General features: G+C 40.7%; 1 protein-coding gene across 6 annotated transcripts in view; it reads right to left on the reverse strand.

Annotated features, from left to right (window-relative positions):
- MAPK8IP3 (mitogen-activated protein kinase 8 interacting protein 3) overlaps positions 1 to 18,917 on the reverse strand; it is a 79,567-nt gene that overhangs the window by 27,756 nt on the left and 32,894 nt on the right. For 5 of the 6 annotated variants that reach the window (XM_018552362.1, XM_018552360.1, XM_018552363.1 and 2 more), the window contains 10 exons: positions 17,677 to 17,911; positions 13,294 to 13,396; positions 13,076 to 13,194; positions 11,309 to 11,320; positions 9,064 to 9,081; positions 6,515 to 6,572; positions 4,099 to 4,251; positions 3,612 to 3,666; positions 3,062 to 3,210; positions 1,788 to 1,844 (listed from right to left, as the gene is read on the reverse strand). In XM_018552362.1, the coding sequence (XP_018407864.1) occupies positions 1,788 to 1,844; positions 3,062 to 3,210; positions 3,612 to 3,666; positions 4,099 to 4,251; positions 6,515 to 6,572; positions 9,064 to 9,081; positions 11,309 to 11,320; positions 13,076 to 13,194; positions 13,294 to 13,396; positions 17,677 to 17,911 (959 nt within the window). The remainder of the gene's footprint in view (positions 1 to 1,787; positions 1,845 to 3,061; positions 3,211 to 3,611; positions 3,667 to 4,098; positions 4,252 to 6,514; positions 6,573 to 9,063; positions 9,082 to 11,308; positions 11,321 to 13,075; positions 13,195 to 13,293; positions 13,397 to 17,676; positions 17,912 to 18,917) is intronic. The other variant, XM_018552359.1, reaches the window with a different exon arrangement.

Here is an 18,917-nt window from a genome sequence, read left to right on the forward strand (position 1 = left end):
AGTACATCCCTCCCTGGTCTCTGGTCTCCTCACCCCCCAAATTACAGTACATCCCTCCCCCCCCATTGCACCCGGCCGGCCAGCATGATCGAGCGGCCGCCCGATAACAGCCGGGTGAATGTGGCAGAGAGAGGGAGCCACTGCATCTGCGGCCAGCTATCGTTTAGTGGGGGTCGTGACGGCGCCCCCCCCCTCAGTCCTGCGCCCGGGGCAAGCGCCGCCCCCCCGGTTGTTATGCCACTGTCAACATCCCGTCTTTAAATATATATGCAGTTTACGGTCTCATTTCTGTGTAATGTGTCTATAAAGATATCTACCATTGATAAAACAAAATGCATTTGTGAGTCGGGAATTGGTGTTTTGTTTAATGTAGATTGATCTAGGCTTCCAGGACCCTTGCTCTAATTCCTGGAAGTCTCATCAGTAATTATAACCATGGAAGTAAAATACTAGAGAAAGAGTAGAACAGAATGGTAGCCATTCCATATAGACTTCTCAGATATAATTAGCAAATAGTGCTACTAAAGAAGTAAACAGAAGAGTCAGCAACACTTCACCACTGTAAGTTGTCCTCCTCTCTGTAAGTCCCACCTTCCCTTGTGCCCCTCCTTCCCGGGGCTTATCCTCGCAACTATGTGTTTTTGACTTTTGAGTCAATCCTAAAACAGAATCTTCTCTTCATTATTATGTTTGTAGATATTTGATCCAGGGACTACATGTCCTCTCAAAGAGTGCCACTATTTCATTAGCAAAGCCTGTTATTTCTTAGTAGATGATTATACAAGTAATACATTCCTAACTCACTGTTGAGGATTTCCATGATCTAGCAATAGTTATTTTGGCACTAATAAGATCAAGTGAATGAGCCTGTGAAAGCACTTTGAAATTTCTCCCAGTGTTGAAGACATATGGCCAGGTAGGGTTCAGAAGGGAGGGGGGGGGACTGCACACTCATTGCCCCCCCCCCCCCTTTCCTGGTTAGCCAGGCTGCATGCCTGGATAAGGGTCTGATATAGATTTAGGGGAGACCCACTCCATTTTTTTGTGTTTTTTTTCCTAGGGTCCCCCTCCAAATCCATACCGGATCTTTATCAAGGATTAGGGTCTAGTATTGATTTTGGGGGAACCACACGCCATCTTTGTTTATTTTTTTGCCAAGGGTCCACCTCCAAATCCATACCAAACCTTTATCAAGAATAAAGGTCTAGTATTAAATTTGGGGGAACCACACGCCATCTTTGTTTTTTTGCCAAGGGTCCACCTCCAAATCAATACCAAACCTTTATCACGGATAAGGGTCTGGTATGGATTTTGGGGGGCTGCACACCATTTTTTACAAACATAAAGGCAGAAAGGCAGCTGGCAAATATTTAGTGGCAATATTTTTTTTTTTAAATTTCTAGATGTCACTTCTGCAGACATAAACTGTATAGGTGTGCCACTTTACATGCAGGTTTAAGGCATCTCTGAAGCATGTAATTTAAAAGAGTTGTGTATTTTTATTGTTGCCCTTTAGCCACATTTAAAGACCCGTTCCATACTAGCATTAGTAAGATGAAGGTGGGGAGCTTCTGAGATGACTTTGGTGGGCATTTTTCCTTTCCCTGATTTGACAAGCAAACATTGCACTCTAAACCTCTGCAGCATTTTCAAAACAGCGACGTTGAAAAAAATCTTCTGTTCTATCCATATGCCAATACCTGACAAGATGTCCCCTGAGGGATAAGATCACACAGCATCCACATTTATTTCACTGACTGTCATAAATATGACTTATTAGCACTTACAACTGCCAGATGGTTGACTTCTTTTTCTCCTGGACGGACGGGTGTTCCCGGGAGGCCCTAAAATGAAAAACCCATTATAATCCTTGACAATGACATAGTGGAATTAACAAATGAGGCAATACGCAGGCGTGCATTGTACTATGAATAGCCTGGTGTGTAGTGCCATTAAAGCATATGTCTAGGCAAAAAAAAACCATAGTACATCTCTGCAAACAAACAGATTTCCCCATGTTGTATCTTTTTAAAGACCCTGCAATTACACACAAGTATCCGTTGTTCGGCCAGACATGCACTCAGCTCCTACTTTTCTGTTGTGCACTGGCAACAAGTGCCTTTCCTGAACTACATTTTGCAAGGAATGGTGTCAACCCTGGCCCAGTTGTTTTTGTTAAACTACTGAATCCCTTCCACTTTCTTCACCGCCATCAACATAGGAAGTCATTGTTCTGTATTTCCAAAATAGGTAAATAATAAATAAATAAGTGTGTCTCTAATAGTTTTACCCTATGCGTTTTGTTTCTTGCAAAATATATTTGCGCAAATTGATCTTTTAGTTTGGGAACTGTCCATTTTGTCCATCATTGGGTTGAACCCAATGACATAGACAGAGAGTCTGAAAATGCAGAGCAGCTGCAATCGCACTAGAAAACTGAACATGTGAGGCAGAACTATGCTGGAACAACATGGTGTACGGTTTGATCCTGAGATCATGGCTGCTCAGCATCATTGGACACCTTGTCTCCGTTCTTGGGTTCAGCTCTCTTGTTGGTCATGTAGGCTGTGTCTGATCTCTTTGCACATACCCACAAGGATGCACAGCCTAGGACATGTCCAATCATGTGACAATAGGAAAACAGAATGTCTGCTAATGCATGCTGGGATTTGTGGGAAGGAGAAAATTAGCCAACCCTAAACATCAACATGCTCCCTTTCTTCCCTACATGACCCCGGAAAACAAACTAAGGGCTATTAGATAAAAAACAAAGCCCAAAAACCACATGCAAACAAAAACTAACCAATATAAACTACTATAATGCTTGCTAACAGCAAAGAAAATCTAAATGGCAGGTAAGCAGATGTCTTTCATATCTACAGAAACAAAAGTGAAATGACCGTTTAAGTAAATACCTATTGCTTATAACATTGTATTGAACACACTGTACATTTGCATTAAAGAGATGATGAGAGATGTAGTGTTTTGTGATTCTAAACAGACACAAATTAAAAAGCAAACTTTATATAATTAGAAAGAATTACGTCAGCGCAGTTCTTACCTGATCATTTCTGTCCACCTGACTGCCTCCTGCAGTTCCATGAGACGCTCCTTGTACTGGTTCCTTTCCATCAGGACACGGGCCATCTCTACACGGGTAAAGCGCCTACGCTGAGCAATAGGGATGTTATCCTGCAGGGGGGAAGAGCTCTGAAAGAAGATAAAGAAAAGGAGGGCTAGTTAAAAAACAAATTCCTGGAAATGCCCCATATACATTTAGCATAGTACATAGGACAGTGTCCTTAATGTATGAAAGCGAGACACTTCCCAATATACAGATCCAAAAAAAATTAAGGGGCCTTTGTGATGAGGTATATAGGGGAGATGCCATTGTGGCCTTCATAGGCAAATCAAAGTAACTCAGAAGCAAACCATCAAAGCACCTGAAAGCATACTGCATTGTACTTGCTACTGTGTTTAAATCTTGTGCATATGATGTTAGAAAATATGTACTTTGCATGTGTATATAACTAAATAAGCTGTTTTCCTGTAGACTGATAAGATACTTTCTCGTGAATTAAGATTGTTCACCACCCAGCAGAATCACTTACCTCATCCACCTCCTCTTTGGGTTCTTGCATGGCCACAATGGCTTCCGACTTCACCCTTAATTGTAAAGCAAAAAAAAAAATTTTCAGGTTAAAATAAAGCAGAAAGAAAACAAAAATGAGAGGAAATAGAATGTTCTACTTTATTTTTTCTTATGCCAGGTAAAGAAAGCTCAACCTCAACCCATTTTTTCCTTTTTTTTTTTTTATTTCTGTGAGGTTTATGTTTCTTTGTGACTGAAATTTGTGCAGAGATGTTCGCTCCCTTCCCTGTGATGCCCATACTAGTAATGCAGGATGAGCGCATTACCAGGACTGGAAGGTATAGAACAGCAATGAAAACATTGTCAAACGTTCTATCTCTGCCTCACTCTACTGAAAATTTGTTTTTGTCTTTGTTTTCGTTCCTGTTGGAGGTATTTCCCTTCACTTCCTGTCCTGACAACCTGAACCTGCAATCAAAAGAGCAAAGTTTTATTTTCATCGATACCTCTTAAGTTCTTCCTCCAGCTCCTTAACCCGCGTCTCCATTTTGGCCTTGGCCTGTTTAGCAGCTTCCAGTTCCCCTTTGAGAACGTCCTGCTCTCCCGATAGTTGATCCACCTTTGCAATCAAGTCATTTTTTACCACATTTAATGCGTTCCTAGACAAGTAAATTAAACATTAATGGAACATAAGAACACGATAGGTTAGAAACAATGCACGTATTTCTATACATTTCTGCAAGTAACCTGAAGGTAACCTTCCACGTTCTAAAGCATTAAATAGCTCTTCTAATGCACACATGCACAACTCATTCTATTATGTAGTGATATTTTGTGGCTCAGTCTCAGTGATATTTTGGACCAATATCAGTTCTTTCTCAAGACAGAAGTACTAATTAGAAGTCCCATGTCGCAGGTTAAATGCGGACATGAAAAACGTGTTCTTTTTATTCATGCCAAAAGTGCGTAGCCAATGCAGGGGACAATATTTTAATGAGGTGTGCACCCTTTCTTTCATTCATATTTATATTAAAGTCTGGGCCCCCGCCCCCCCCCCCTCAATACAAATACCTCCCATTGCCCTTTAGATAGATGCTGCAGCAATGAAACTCAAATGTATTTGCCCCATATGCACACCTATATCTGTGGTCGCTGTGGAGTGGGAGGATACTTGTTTGGATGTCCATATCACTGGCAGGTGATGTAGACACTTCTCATTGGTTGCTGCCTAATTAGCTGCTGACAAGCATAAAGTACTCCCATCACAACTCAACACAACTTTCAAGTTGCAAGGATTCTAGTCCACATACAGGATTTTCCCATTAAGCCCTGATAAAAGAGGGGGTGTTTTGGTCCCCTGAAATTGTGCTGGCTGCCCGACTTGAATGCCCCATAACCCCAATGGAATAAAGTTATATCTGGACTATTTTAATTTCTGTGGCGCTTTAGTTCCTTCATCTACTGTGTTCACTGCCAAGCCAAAGATACTGTGGAGATCCTTTGGATTGCGGAAGCTTCCTATCCGATAGTCAGATCACCCATATTCACATTATTTAACTAGTGTTGGCGGAGAATAACCACATGGGTCCAGCACTTTCTTTCCACACTTCCAAACTTCGCTTTGGTTGTCCATTGGCAAGGTCCTCAAAGGTTCTAAAGACTCCAACAGTGGCATAGTGATGCCATGACAAGATGCGGCAGCAAGACCAATTGGTGGTAGGATTAGACTGCAGCGGTGGATCACCATTTTCCACTAGGGAAATTGGTGCCGACAAGGGACACATGACTCTTTTTTTTTAATTGTTGAATGGGTTGGAGGTGGACGGAGGTGAGGAATTTTATATACAAACAAATGAACCATTCCTAAGGTCATGGCACATGAGTGATTCTGCCACTGGCGACACATTGCTGGAATCATGGAGAAGGGGCTTCTATTTACCATAACTGAATTGCTCCCTTTCTGACCTGGAACTCTGCCATATTGCACTCACTAGAGGGAAACTTCATAGCAAAAAGTAAGTGGTCTGTTAGAGATCCTGTCAATGGTAAACTGTCACCAGCAACAGGATCCCTCGCGTGGCATGGACCCAATTGTAACTAATATTTTATACAATAAAAATAAAACATGTGAGCTGTAACAGGAAATCACGTTTATTACTGACAGGCATACTAACAAAAGTAAAAACTAAAAACTATGATTGGTTGCTAATTTGTATTTTTGGATCAGAGTGAGTGAATGTAGTAGGCATAGGGTTTGCCCAGAAATGCACTTTGGCTACTACAGACTGGAGATGATCATTGCCCAGGGTAATGTTAGGAAACCGTTATATATGTCTACAGTCATACTACAAAGGAAAACACCTGACTGACCAATTTTGGATGAAACAAATGTCTAAAATGGATTTTCCCAGATCTTAATTTTTGTTTCTCCAAGATCATGCCGAAAACCAGCAAATGCATAAACATGTATGCTAGGCCAATAACGATATTATGTGCTTAGGATATGATACTTCTACAGAGTGACCACATGGCAGCCTGTTCCTGCAACCCCTGTCTCATTTCATAGCTGCCCTGAATGCTCTTAAAACGTATCTCAACCCAAAAACAAAAACATAATATTTGCTCACTTTCGGTCTGTTAAATATATCATTAAAAGCGTTTTGTCATATGTGTTTGATAAGTACACAAAATACCTGTTGCTCTTGCTGGAAATCCTGTGCTCTCTGTCAGCCCTGACTATAATCAATTACATTATTCTCAGATATAGACTAGATAACAACGCCCCCTCTCTGTTGTCATCGTAGGACTGGAATTTATTTTTGGGTTTAGCTACACTTTAAACCTCGCAATCCAATTGTTAGGAGCCTTGTCTAGCATTAGCCCTAAATTGTACTTTACAATACAGGAAAAAAAATATCTTACTTGGTTTCAAGAAGCTGGGAGTTTTCTAGAAGCAAGTTGCCCACTTCTTTTCCCATCCCTGAAAAAGCAATACACAGTCAGGGCCCCCGGGCACTCATGTGGCGATTATTAAACTTTCATTCTCATTATTCAAGTCTTTCTCATTCCTCCATCTTTAACCAAACTCCAGCCAAGCCTTTATATAGATCAGAGTGAGAAAGAATAGGAACCTCTGTTATGTTTCTATTGCTGGGTTCCTGTTAGGGAGATTTTTTTTACTACTATGCTTTTCCTATCTGTGTATCTAAAGCAAAAACCTTATTTTCTAGTTTTGAATGAAGTGGGGAAGTGTACAGCCCCTGTCAGGTTTTTATTGCAATCTGTGTCTGGACTGGGGAGATTCACTGTCTATATTTGCCCTGGTGGCCATTGCTACTGGGACAGAAAATGAAGAGAAATTCTTAAATTTTACAGTTGTCACCAGAACAGAAAAAGAGGAGAAATCTTCCAATGGGGACAACTACCCAAGAGTGGATTTCTCCTTATTTTTAAGACATTACCTCTCTCTTCCTGTAGTGTCTCCAGTACAGTGATGTGAAATATCCCAACAGGACACAGGCAGCAAAACAAAAACCTGACAAACTTCTAAAAATTCCCTACTCCATTACAAACTCAATATTACATTTTTGGTTTTAGATCCATCTTAAGAAAAGTTATCTATCCCTATTGTTTTAACACTTTCAAGCTGTGACAAGATGTCACCAGGAAAAAAATCTCCATGGGATACAATTAGCAATAGAAATACAGAGGTTAAAAAAAAATCCAAACTCTGACCATAATTAAATAAAAAGTTTTAGTTTAAAAAGAAAATTACATTTAAATGTATCACAGAGATTTCAGGAGTTATAAAGCAGTAGTAGAGTATTGTACCATGTTAGCCATTGATTAATGGAGAAAGCTTGGAGTTTAAGAGATACCTTAGATGCCTTCTTCAGGCATTATACATTTCTGAGGATTAAGCCTAAACTCCTTTACCAGTGTCAACAAAATTGGATGTATTTTTTAAACATTTATAGTTATTGTTCCTCCTTGTAACTATGCGTATACATATGTGGGTTTCAGAACTATTTTCAGAGATGCACAAAGCCTGAAGAAGGGATCTAAGGCATCCCGGAAGCTTGTTTCTTTAATATCTTAAGTTAGCCAATAAAGGGTATCACTCCACACTTTCTGCAAGAGATATAAAGAAAGCTAATACCAATAGTGTAGAGCAGGGGTGGCAAACACAAGGCCCGCGGGCCGAATCCGGCCCGCCGGACCTTGTAACTGAAGCCCAATGTGTGTGGGGCTACTGGTGTATTATACATTTGAGGGAAATATTTTAGTTGGATGATCTTATCTTTGGAGGAAATTAGCAATGGCATATATAATAGGTGTCTTAGAATTCTAACCTAACATCCATCATAGGTTCGGGAAATAAGTTCTGTCATTTTCTATTGGCTTTCTGAAATTTAGAGGATTTAGTAGTTAATACACTGCCTGGCCAAAAAAAAGTCACCACCTGGATCTAGCTAAGCAAGTAGTTAAGAGCCTTTCATTGGATAATAGGTCTATGTTTAGCAACATTATGTTCCCAAAAAATGAGGTCAGCTGCCTCCCTGAATATACTGAATGGCCAGGTTTTTCCATCAATGGATTTTTATTGCCCTGATGGCATAGGCATATTCCAAGATGACAATGCCAGGATTCATCAAATTGTGAAAGAGTGGTTCAGGGAGCATGAGACATCATTTTCACACATGGATTGGCCACCACAGAGTCCAGACCTTAACCCTATTGAGAATCTTTGGGATGTGCTGGAGAACACTTTACGCACTGGTCCAACTCTCCCATCATCACTACAAGATCTTGGTAAAAAATTAGTGTAATGGAAATTTATGTTGTGTTATTGCATAAGCTTATCGAAACAATGCCATAGCGAATGCGTGCCGTAATCAAAGCTAACAGGCAGTCCAATGAAATATTAGTGTGTGACTTTTCTTGGCCATGCAGCGTAGGTTAGAGTAACAACTAGAGATACGTTTAGACGTGTCTTCCTGATGAAGAAGTTCTTCTAAGGTTGGCTGGGAAGGAACCAACCCCTTAGATCCAAACTGTGCTTTAACCGCATGTCAAAGCTGCAGATAGCTAAAGTATAATGGGTTTAGATTCACTTGAACTGTTACACATCAACTATGTAATTGCTTAAAAGTTTTGTTTTAAAAAATGGATTTAAATGACTAGTGTATATGTATATTTTATAATAGTTGTCTTTGAAATTACTGTTGAATGCATTTCTGAAATCAAGTGATACATGTTAGAACAAAATGAACTACAATTCCCACCCCTACACACACACACACACACACACACACACACACACACACACACAGAGAAACACACATACACACATATATTTTAAATCATACAACATGAATATAGTAATTTTATTCCTTGCACGAAAACAATTTAGAAGCTGCAAGAAAAGAACATGAGGCCTGGACTGACAGGAACGTTAGCCTCAGCCTTACCAAAGAAATCATCCCTCACTAGGAGCGCAGCCACATGGGGAGAGAAAAGGGGGCAGCAGGAGGAAAGGTGGAAAAAAAACAGCAGCAGTTAAGAAGTGATTGGAGATCAGCCAATATAGCAATCATTGCCATGCACTATGACTCCTAATTGACCTATGCCCTCTGGATAATGGACCTCAGAAAAGTCACTGAGAGGAAAGTGTTTGAAGAGCCCATGTCATCTCCCAATGGGTCACATTAAAGTATATCCAAACCCAATGATAAGATGTAATATATTGTAACCTACCAGCCCTTAGATGTGGTGGCTGCATTATTTTTCTTTTGTCGGTCTAAGTACATTTTCTGCGAATACAGACAAATGACTGTTTATCCTCTCAGAAATTGAGTGCCCTTGTAACTTCTTGTATCAAACAGTGTTTTTAGCTTTGTCAGTTGTCTTCTGTGAACTACAAAACAACTCACCTCTATGTCATGGAGCTGAGGAGAGGCATTTGTAGTCAAAGTGCGGAAAGCAGCCTAGGGTGACAATGCTGCTCCTCCACAAATACAGCTCAGCAAGTGAGCATTGTCACCCCAGGACAAGCAGTATGTTACTCCCAGGATCACCGGGTGAAATTAGAAAAAAATAGCCTATAAAAAGAAACCACATCTAAGGACTGCACCACATCTAAGGACTGCACCACATCTAAGGACTGGTAAGCTGCAATATATTACATTTTCGTTTTAAAAGGGATATAAGGATATAATTGGTTGCTAAGGAAATGATAAACACTTTCCTATCAGACACTTTACATGGGAGGTTCATGCATGTTGATAACACTAAATAAAATTAAGCCAACATATATAAATCTGAGTTTAATTGTAATAATTCTACTTTCTCTAATTTAAACTGAATTCAATAATAAGCTGCAAGACAGTATATGACCAGTTTTTAAAGCAAGGGTGGAGCTCCGAACCTAATTATTATTATTATCCCAGCTACCAAAGTGGACCTGGCATGAGGTGACCACACTTATGGTAAGTTATGTGTAAATGGCATGCTAAATGTTTTTTTTAAAAAAAGATCACAGTACTCCCCACGACAATGTTTCATTGATCCATTCCTAAAAAAAGGCAGGGCCCACCCCTTAATGCCTCCTGTGCATTCCTATTGGCCAGTGAGGCAACCCATCATAGTGTTACACCAACAGAAGTGTATGGAGGGTGGGAGGTAGTAGCAAGCTCTAACACTTCCGGGTAATATCACAGCTTTCCATGTCAGAATTCCCTGGTGTTTAGCCATATGGGAGGCTTTTTAAGCTAACTGCAGGTATGGGCACATAGTTCTCGTGGCCTGCACTTTATACCAACAGCAGGTTTTTTAAAGGACAGTCACTCTAAGGCCATCTTGGTAACTAAACTCCCATTAATTAGAATGTAACCTCCCCTCATCCTCAAAAAATAAACAGCATAAAGATTAGTGAAAAAGTAGTCTAAAAAAATGGGGTCTGCCTCTGGGTCTTAGGGGCCAATTTAAAAAGCAGGCATACCACAGCTTTAAAAAAAAAAAACACTGCCCATTTATAATGCTCAGTGGTGTGCATTACAAATGTGCTGTACTTTTAGGAATCCGAAGGAGTCCACTTATTTAAGGAGTCCAAAGACAGCGGAGCACAATAAAAATGAATGGGAGAAGAAAAAGACAGGAGTAGAGTCCAGTCACGTGAACCGTCAAATTCACAATAATGGAGATCTCTCTGCTGGGTAAGGCAGAAAGAACTATGTGGGGCATCAGAGGCTTCACACTATGGCCTGCATTTTATAAATGGGCTGTAAAATATAGGCGGAGATATGCATAAGTGATAAGTGAGAGCTGTGTTTTTATCTACAGCAACATATTAAGTTCTTCCCTTGATTCTTCCACATTGGTATGAGATAATGAAATGGAGGATGCGGTTGGTTTCTAAAGCCAAACAAAGCAATTCTGTCCATCAAACACCTTTGTGTATGTGGCATGTGTGGTAATAATATGGTGCTTAAATATGACTAATAAAGAGTGGATAAAGCCTGATGGGACTTTAAATGGGCTTTGCACCAAATATTTAGTATAACGTAATAAGAAAAAGTGAACTGCAGTCTAATTATTTAAAGGCAACAAACCAGCCAGGAAAGGAAGATTGCCATTCACTCAGGAGTAAGGCGGGATTCTGGGAAAAGGAGAGGAGAAAATGAACAGGAGGTCAGATGGCAAAGGTGGGATACACACCTGAGAACTCTCCTGTGCAGACCGTCCGGCGATGTGACATGAGGGGGTGTAGGGAGAGAAGGTAACAGAGGGAAAAATAGGGTCAGTCAATGCTTTTAACCAACAAAAGTCATACCATTACTAGCTAGGACATGCAAGGTTATGGTACTCCTCCCTGATAACAAACAGAAAATGTAGATTATCACTACGACATCTGGACTATGAATACATAGGCTTGGTCTCCAGGTATATTATAGTAATTTTTTCATTCATTTCATACATTATAACATTCATTTGTGTAGCTTTATTTCTAATGTATAATTTCCAAAGTATTCAATAAAAAATGAAACTCAGGGATTCTGAAAGATCCTTAAGAGCTTTTAACCTCCTTCCCTGACCTAAACTAGCCCACCATTCCCAGATGCATACTATCTTTGATCTGGTGGTCCACAGGCACTGCAGCTGGTTTACATAGCAACCTGGATGTCTTCTGTGCACTTTCCAGGCCTGCAAATTAGCTTCCTAAAAAACTTCTATAGGTCTGCCTCTTGAGGCCAGAGATGCTCAATAGACGGTCCCATAGACTATGGAAAGCTACTCTGTAGAGGTGGCCAGAGCACAGAAGATGAATGGGTTGGGATGTAGAGAAAAAATGGAGGCTGCACCTTACCTTGAGGTAAGCAAGCATCTAGGGAGGTTAGGGTAGTTTTGGTTATGGAAGGGAGCAAAATCAATAATTGCACTTTGTTTTAAAGTTCACTTATCCTTTAAAGAGAGAATTCTCTCATTTCTGACAATGGAAAAATGGGAGCTGCCATTGCTGGCATTCATAAGAATCTGAATCTCTATACTTAGGGGTCTATTTATAAATCTTTCACCCAGCCATATGCTGGGTGAATGCTGTTCGCACTTAATTCCCACCACTAGATGGAGCCAAGGAGCATTGGCTATCTATTCCATCTTGGGGCAGGAATGCCCCTAAAGTGCACCAGATCCTTTTGGATAATTACACTTAAGTTGTATCTTTTACTGCCTACAGCCCACAATGCCAGTCATATACTAGACTATAACCAATCCAGTGGCATACACTGTGCACTGTCAATTTAATCTTATGGAGGGTTCATATTCCGTGTTCCAGCAAAGTACGAACCCTCCATAAGAATGAATTGAGAATACACAGCACACGTGCAGGCCTAGTCAGAAGATTTTGACAAGTGGCATTATCACGCTGAATCAGGGACAGTTGAGTACAATACTAGCGGTGGTAGAGGTGGGTTGAGGGCAAAAAAAATGTATAACATAAGTGTAGAGATACAGATTCGGTCCATTCCTGTTTTATCCCTTTTAAAAAACCTGGCTGCAGTATTTTTATATGGGTCTACTGAACAGGAAGTCTTGTTCCCTTTCTCCCAGTATCACTACTCCTTTAAATATATTCAGCTTTAAAAACGTCATGAAATGTTGTCCACTTTTGTCCATGTGAACATTAAAAACTCCTTCTCTCTTGTTCCTTGTAAATAATAATGAGCAATTAAAACTGACACAGCACCAATTTCAGCTCATGCGTTATGAAGGGTTTCCATGATTGCAAACAAAAAAATAGAAGGCAAAGCAGTCGTTAAAGAGCACAATAAAATAAAGAGATCAATGATCCTTCATGCAGAACAGCCAATTAAAGGATCTTTCTTCTAGTAAAAGGTCAATGCAGAGAAAAAATACTAAGCACATACAGTACCCATAATACATTTCTAATTAGTAGTTTAAAGCTTCTTTATGAAATCTACTCACCAAGTAGATCTGCTCCTTCGTCAACATCACCGATTACTTCGGACCCCGCAGTGGACAACTCATGGTACAAAGAGTCAGTGTTGATTCCAAAAGCTTTGTTTACAATGCCTTGTGTTGGACTGGACAATAAATAATACAGAGCATGTTAAAGGATGAGGGACTTTAGGACCAGTCTGGTCAATGGTGGTGAACTGAATGATGATATCTTCAGATCTCACCTGCTTACTGTACGTTCTAGTCTTGGATCCTGACACATGTCCAGTTCTGGGGTGGAATCGATAATATCTTGGACATCAGACCACTCATCACTGCTTCCCATGCCTGGGGGAGGAGCACCTCATATTATCATACAAGGATCTAAAGTACTATATGGTCTCACAAGCATATGAATATGAAAGTTTCCTACCAATAACAAAAGTATCATGATAATTACTAAGTATCTTGAAGCGTATGTGGGAGGAAAATACAAAATGGCACCTAAATGGCTTACAGTGGTAGAGGAATGAAACCGAAGCAAGAAACATTGTGCACAACGACACTTAAAGGAAAGGAAAGAATTTTCATGCCATTCCTGGAATAAGTCATCCTAATAAAGCCAATCATTGATCTAGAACAAGAATGAGGCCACCAAAGCCTGAAAGGTCTAAAGTGCCAGCCTGCATACTATTTCCAGCCCAGTGAAGCCAGCATAAACATGGTAACCCTTTTATATAATACAAGTTTATTAGCCTTTTCACATGAAAAAGAACAAACATCATAATACAGGAATTAATTTGAATGGGTGCACCACCAACAAAGATTGATACCTTGGAAAGTCTAAGGGGAATAACGTAACAAGGAGAAATAAATGAGTAGAGAAGACAGAACAAAAACCCCATAGAAAAGATAAGAGACAAAAAGAAGAGGAGAGAAAAAGAAGAGGAGAGAAAAAGAAGAGAATAAAAATAGAGAAGAGGAGAGAAGAAGAGAGAAAAATAGGAGAGAAGAAGAGGAGAGAAGAAGGAGAGAAAAGAAGAAGAGGAGAGAAAAAAAAGAAGAGAGAAAAAGAAGAGAAGAAAAGATATAGAAAGAAAAGATAAGAGACAAAAAGAAGAGGAGAGAAGAGAGAAAAAGAAGAGGAGAGAAGAAGAAGAGGAGAGAAAAAAGAAGAGAGAAAAAGAACAGGAGAGAAAAAGAAGGGAAGAATAAGAGAGAAAAAGAGGAGGGAAGAGAGAAGAAGAAGAGGAGAGAAAAAAAAGAAGAAAGAAGAAGAGTAGGCAGATCATGCATCATGACAACCTTTGTAATGGCAGCCCGCATATTTCGGTCTTCTAAGGTTTACTCAAATTAGTACCCCAAAGTCTAGAAGTTGATAATACTCAGACTGTCACCCTCCTTCAATTGAGTGCTTTAGAAAAACAGCTTAACAGGAAAAAGGAAATAATGAAGGCACCTTGAATTGATAGTTAAAGGTAGCCTTGACTGATGCAAGCATGGCCGAATAAGTAGGCGTTAACTTATATGTGCATGTAAAGTAGCTCCTTTGTGACTGGCTACAATCCTACGGTGTGAGCAGGCGGAGTCATGTTACTATACAGGACTAAACAGTGACATTCCACAAGTGTGTAGAACACTTCAACACCAGAAGAAGTTGCCCACCCACCCTCCCAAGTTGTAAATGCTTGTCACAGCTTTATTGGCGGTCTGACCTTGCCAGCTAAAGAATGTTATTTTAATGGGCTATGCCCTCAGGTTGAAGTTATAACAGTCTAATGCCTGTCTGGCACTGATGGTAAAGACAGGTACCCCACTTTCAGGTGTGCTCACAGTTTAACTGTGACTGGCACTGGTTACGTTTTGGTTGTTATGCTTAAATTGGAAATAAAGCTGTGGCCTTGCCCTTTTCCAACTTAATTGTTGTCGGTGTCTTTTATTGGGCAAGGCTGAATATCAGCCAATTTGGGTTTTTTCTCCAGGCCTAGGCTTCTCATCAGTCATGAGCATTATATATATTAGGCTCCAATTACCAGCCTGAAAACTGTCAAATGCCAGTGCAAATGTTTTATTAAAGTTACTTTAATTAATGTTTTATCAATTTTCATCTCATTGCTTCGAAATTATACTGCCTATGAATAATATGGAGTATATTACACAATCTATAGTCATTTATGAGGTTTTTAGATATTCAATATTAAATGCAGAAGACCACAGGAGCTCAGCGGTAAGGAATGCATTATCTTTTCTAATATATATAACATATATTGATCTTTACCACGCAGTGCTGAGACTGACACTGATGCCAATCATTCTGTACAATACCCCCAGTAATTAGTGTCAATGGTAGTGGAAATCCCAGTCATTTAACAGCGGTGTCAAAAACACTTAAAGCGGAATTAGAGTGAAAAAATATCTATCTTCATGCCTGCCTACGTACATACATCTGCCTTGTCACTGATTAAAATTGCAGTGCTCTGTCAGCCTACACATGTATGGAATCCTGATAAGTGAACAATGGGTTGTGGGGTTTCTTCTGACTGAGGCTCCATTCACACCATCACTGCCCAGCTACGTTTGGGGTGCCATTAACAAGTAATGGCACCACAAGCAGGGCCGGATTTCCCACACGGCCAACCAAGGCCCGGCCTCGGCACAGCAGGGAGTAGAGGGGCAGCAGGGGTGTGGAATTCCTATCTCCCGATGCCCAGGACATGCAGTTCCGGGCGCCGGCGGGTAGTTGTTTTCAACATTTAGCCTTGCTTTGGGCAAGCAGAGCTAAATGTACAGCGGGGAAGCCGCTGCTTGTTTTGTACAAGTGATCTCGACAATGATCACTTGTATGCAGCCTGCAGGTCTGCCATTCTCCGTAGGGGGGTTGGCGGGTAGGGGGGTGTTGAATTCATTACCATCAGCACTACAGCCAGGTACTTATAATTTTCAAGAGAAGTCAGGATTGTCAGTCTCTGCGTTTGTCTCAGCATGGCTTTCTGTTAAACAGATTATTATGACCACCCCATCAGTACTTCGTTGGGCCACGAGATGACTTCGTTGGGCCGCCTCGTGACTCCACGAGATGTTGAAAGGTGATGCAAGGAATCTGACACTGCGCTGTTGCCCTTGTGTTGTCTTGTACCAGTCTTGCCACTCTCCGTTCTGTCCTAACATTGACTAGTCGCTGACGGCCACAATTCGTACTTTCAGACCCAGATTTTCAGCTGACAGTCCAGTCTTTAAACACTTTAACAACAGCTGCTCTTGAACATTTAACAAATTCTGCTGTTTTGCTGATACTCGCTCCATGGCTCACGCCAACAATCATCCCACCTTCAAAGGCTGTTAAATCGCGTTGTTTACCCATATCTTCAGAAAAAAATCACTTCTACTGTCGTGGTAAACAACCTGCTTCCCTATTTATAATGGTCTGGCCCTCTAGCAACTTCAGCGCAAAATTATAGCTGATTATAGCTAATTTGCCTACAAACGTCAGGTGGTCATAATAATCTGGCAATTCAGTGTATTGTGACCATATATAGCATCTACACCAGGGGAAGCCAACCTTTGGCACTACAGCTGGGGTGAAACATCCAAATCCCATCTTCCCATGGAAGTCATGTCTGTGGCTTTTAGAGTCTTGCAATGTGTTATGGGACTTGTAGTTCCACAATAGCCGGAGGGCTAAAGTTTGGATACCTCCAAGCTACATATTTAATTGCAGACATACAGCTACCTCATGCATTTTAACAAGCTCAATCAAAATAAGGAAAGTGTAGGCCAGCCCACACACTCAGCCTGATACCACTATGATCTTTAGGGGGTTAAAATATATCTAATCCCAAGAACAAAAATGTGATAATGTACAGCTTACCAGCCCTTAGATGTGGTGGCTGCATTAGCTTTATTTTTTGATGTTTATTTCCCTTAATTTTCACCTGGATATCCTGCCAGCAACATACATCCTGTCCTAGGGTGACAACGCTCACTCACTGCATTGTATCAATGGAGGAGCAGTATTGCTACCCTAGGACATAAGTGTGTTCGGACCACAGAACACCTCCATAATAGAGGGAGGGGGCGTTCTATAGTTTGCAGAAGTGAGCTAGGCAGGGCCGATAACACTGCTTGAAATAACAGTGCAGAGTGCACATGACAGCACCGGTTTTCTGGAAGGATCAACAGGTATGTTTTTATACTTTTCAATGATATATTTTACAGACCAAAAGGGGGCACAAAAGAGTATTTCATTGCCAGGGTTCACATACACCTAAAGGAATCAGGTTGATTAGGTTCATTGGCGCCTACGCTTTAAATAAACCATTAGGAAACATGTCTGCATTTCCAAATTGTGCTTAACATAATCATAACTTAATACAAGTACAAAAAGTATACTATACTATTTTGCAATTTACAAAAAAAAATATGAGCTCCCAACCTAGGCACCATAGATCACATGGTCTCTCTAGCTACCAATCATTAGAGATGGCAGAGTATGTCTTTTTAATCAGACGGACCCTGTCTAATTGACTTGCAATGATAGAAGAGGCTCAGCAAGACACAGGTGAAGCAGGGCAAATGACTGAACAATGGTGACATTTAATTTCCTCCAAGAAAACATTATTTGCAATTACCTATGCTGACATTTCTCATCTCCTGGGTCACCTGCACCTCCATATTATGGCTGTGTCGTTTCTCCCGAGACCTCTTGCTTTTTCCGGTCATGCCGTAGTCCTGAAGGGGCTGGAGGCTCTCGTGTAGCGGGGTCACGGCTGCCGATGGGACGGATGACGTGGGGGTATTGGATTTTGTACCTGTGGTGCTTGGTGTTGCTGCCACTGAGGACTGGCCAGATTCTGACATCTCGTCCTGTTAAATGGACAAACAAGTAATACAGATAGCATGCTAGATGACTGGCAGATATATTTGTTCTCTTTGAGCCCCATTAGCGTTACAATATACTTGGAATTATCAGATGATGGTAATTCATATTGGGATAAATGGAGACTATTTGTACACACGGCCATTTAACTGCTCTCAAGAGGACACCGTCAGAGAGGTTAAGAAACCAGTTCCAACTGCTGATGTTCCCTCCTTTATTAGGTTTCAACGCTGATATGTAATTGTTGAAAAACCCTGGACCTTTAACTAACTCTAACACTTACCTTCATCCTAACACTTAAAGCATATCTAAATCCAAAACGAAAAAGGTAATATATTGCAGCTTACCAATCCTTTAGGGCCAGCTCATACCATAAACAATGCTGCAAGCACTATTTTTGCAGTTTGCACTGGACTGGAATGCAGGCACTGATGTGCCACACGTTCTGATGCGGGCAATCGCAATGTGGATATTGGTGTGCTGGTGAGTACCTCTGTACTTGGATTCATGCGGCGCCATCCGGAGGTCATACCAGCACCCATCTTATTATATTGGGATTTGGGATTCTGGTCTGGAGTGCACTGGGAAATAGACTGTTATAGACTGTTCTTTAACTAACACTTACCTTAAACCTAACACTTAAAATGTATCTAAACCCCAAACTAAAAATGTACTATATTGCAGCTTGCCAATCCTTAAATGTGCTGGCTGCATTAGTTTTCTTTTTTTAGGCTTTCTTCCCTTTATTTTCATCTGGTGATCTGGCAGTAACACAGGGTGGCTGCCCTGTATGGAGGAGCAATGGAGCCACCCTTGGACAGTAGCATTGTCCCCTTGTGGAGAGGGTAGTGTTAGATGGACTAGAAGATGTAGAGGGACTTGACAAACAAATTAAGGTAGAACCCCAGATAACATTTACAGCCACATTTCTTCCTTTTGGGATAAAGTTTTTACATTAATGAATAAAAGCTGACCATTGTAAGCCCCCCCCCC

This window comes from Nanorana parkeri, unplaced genomic scaffold (genome assembly GCF_000935625.1).
Source record: "Nanorana parkeri isolate BGI_ZX_2015 unplaced genomic scaffold, ASM93562v1 scaffold85, whole genome shotgun sequence".
Lineage (NCBI taxonomy): Eukaryota > Metazoa > Chordata > Amphibia > Anura > Dicroglossidae > Nanorana > Nanorana parkeri.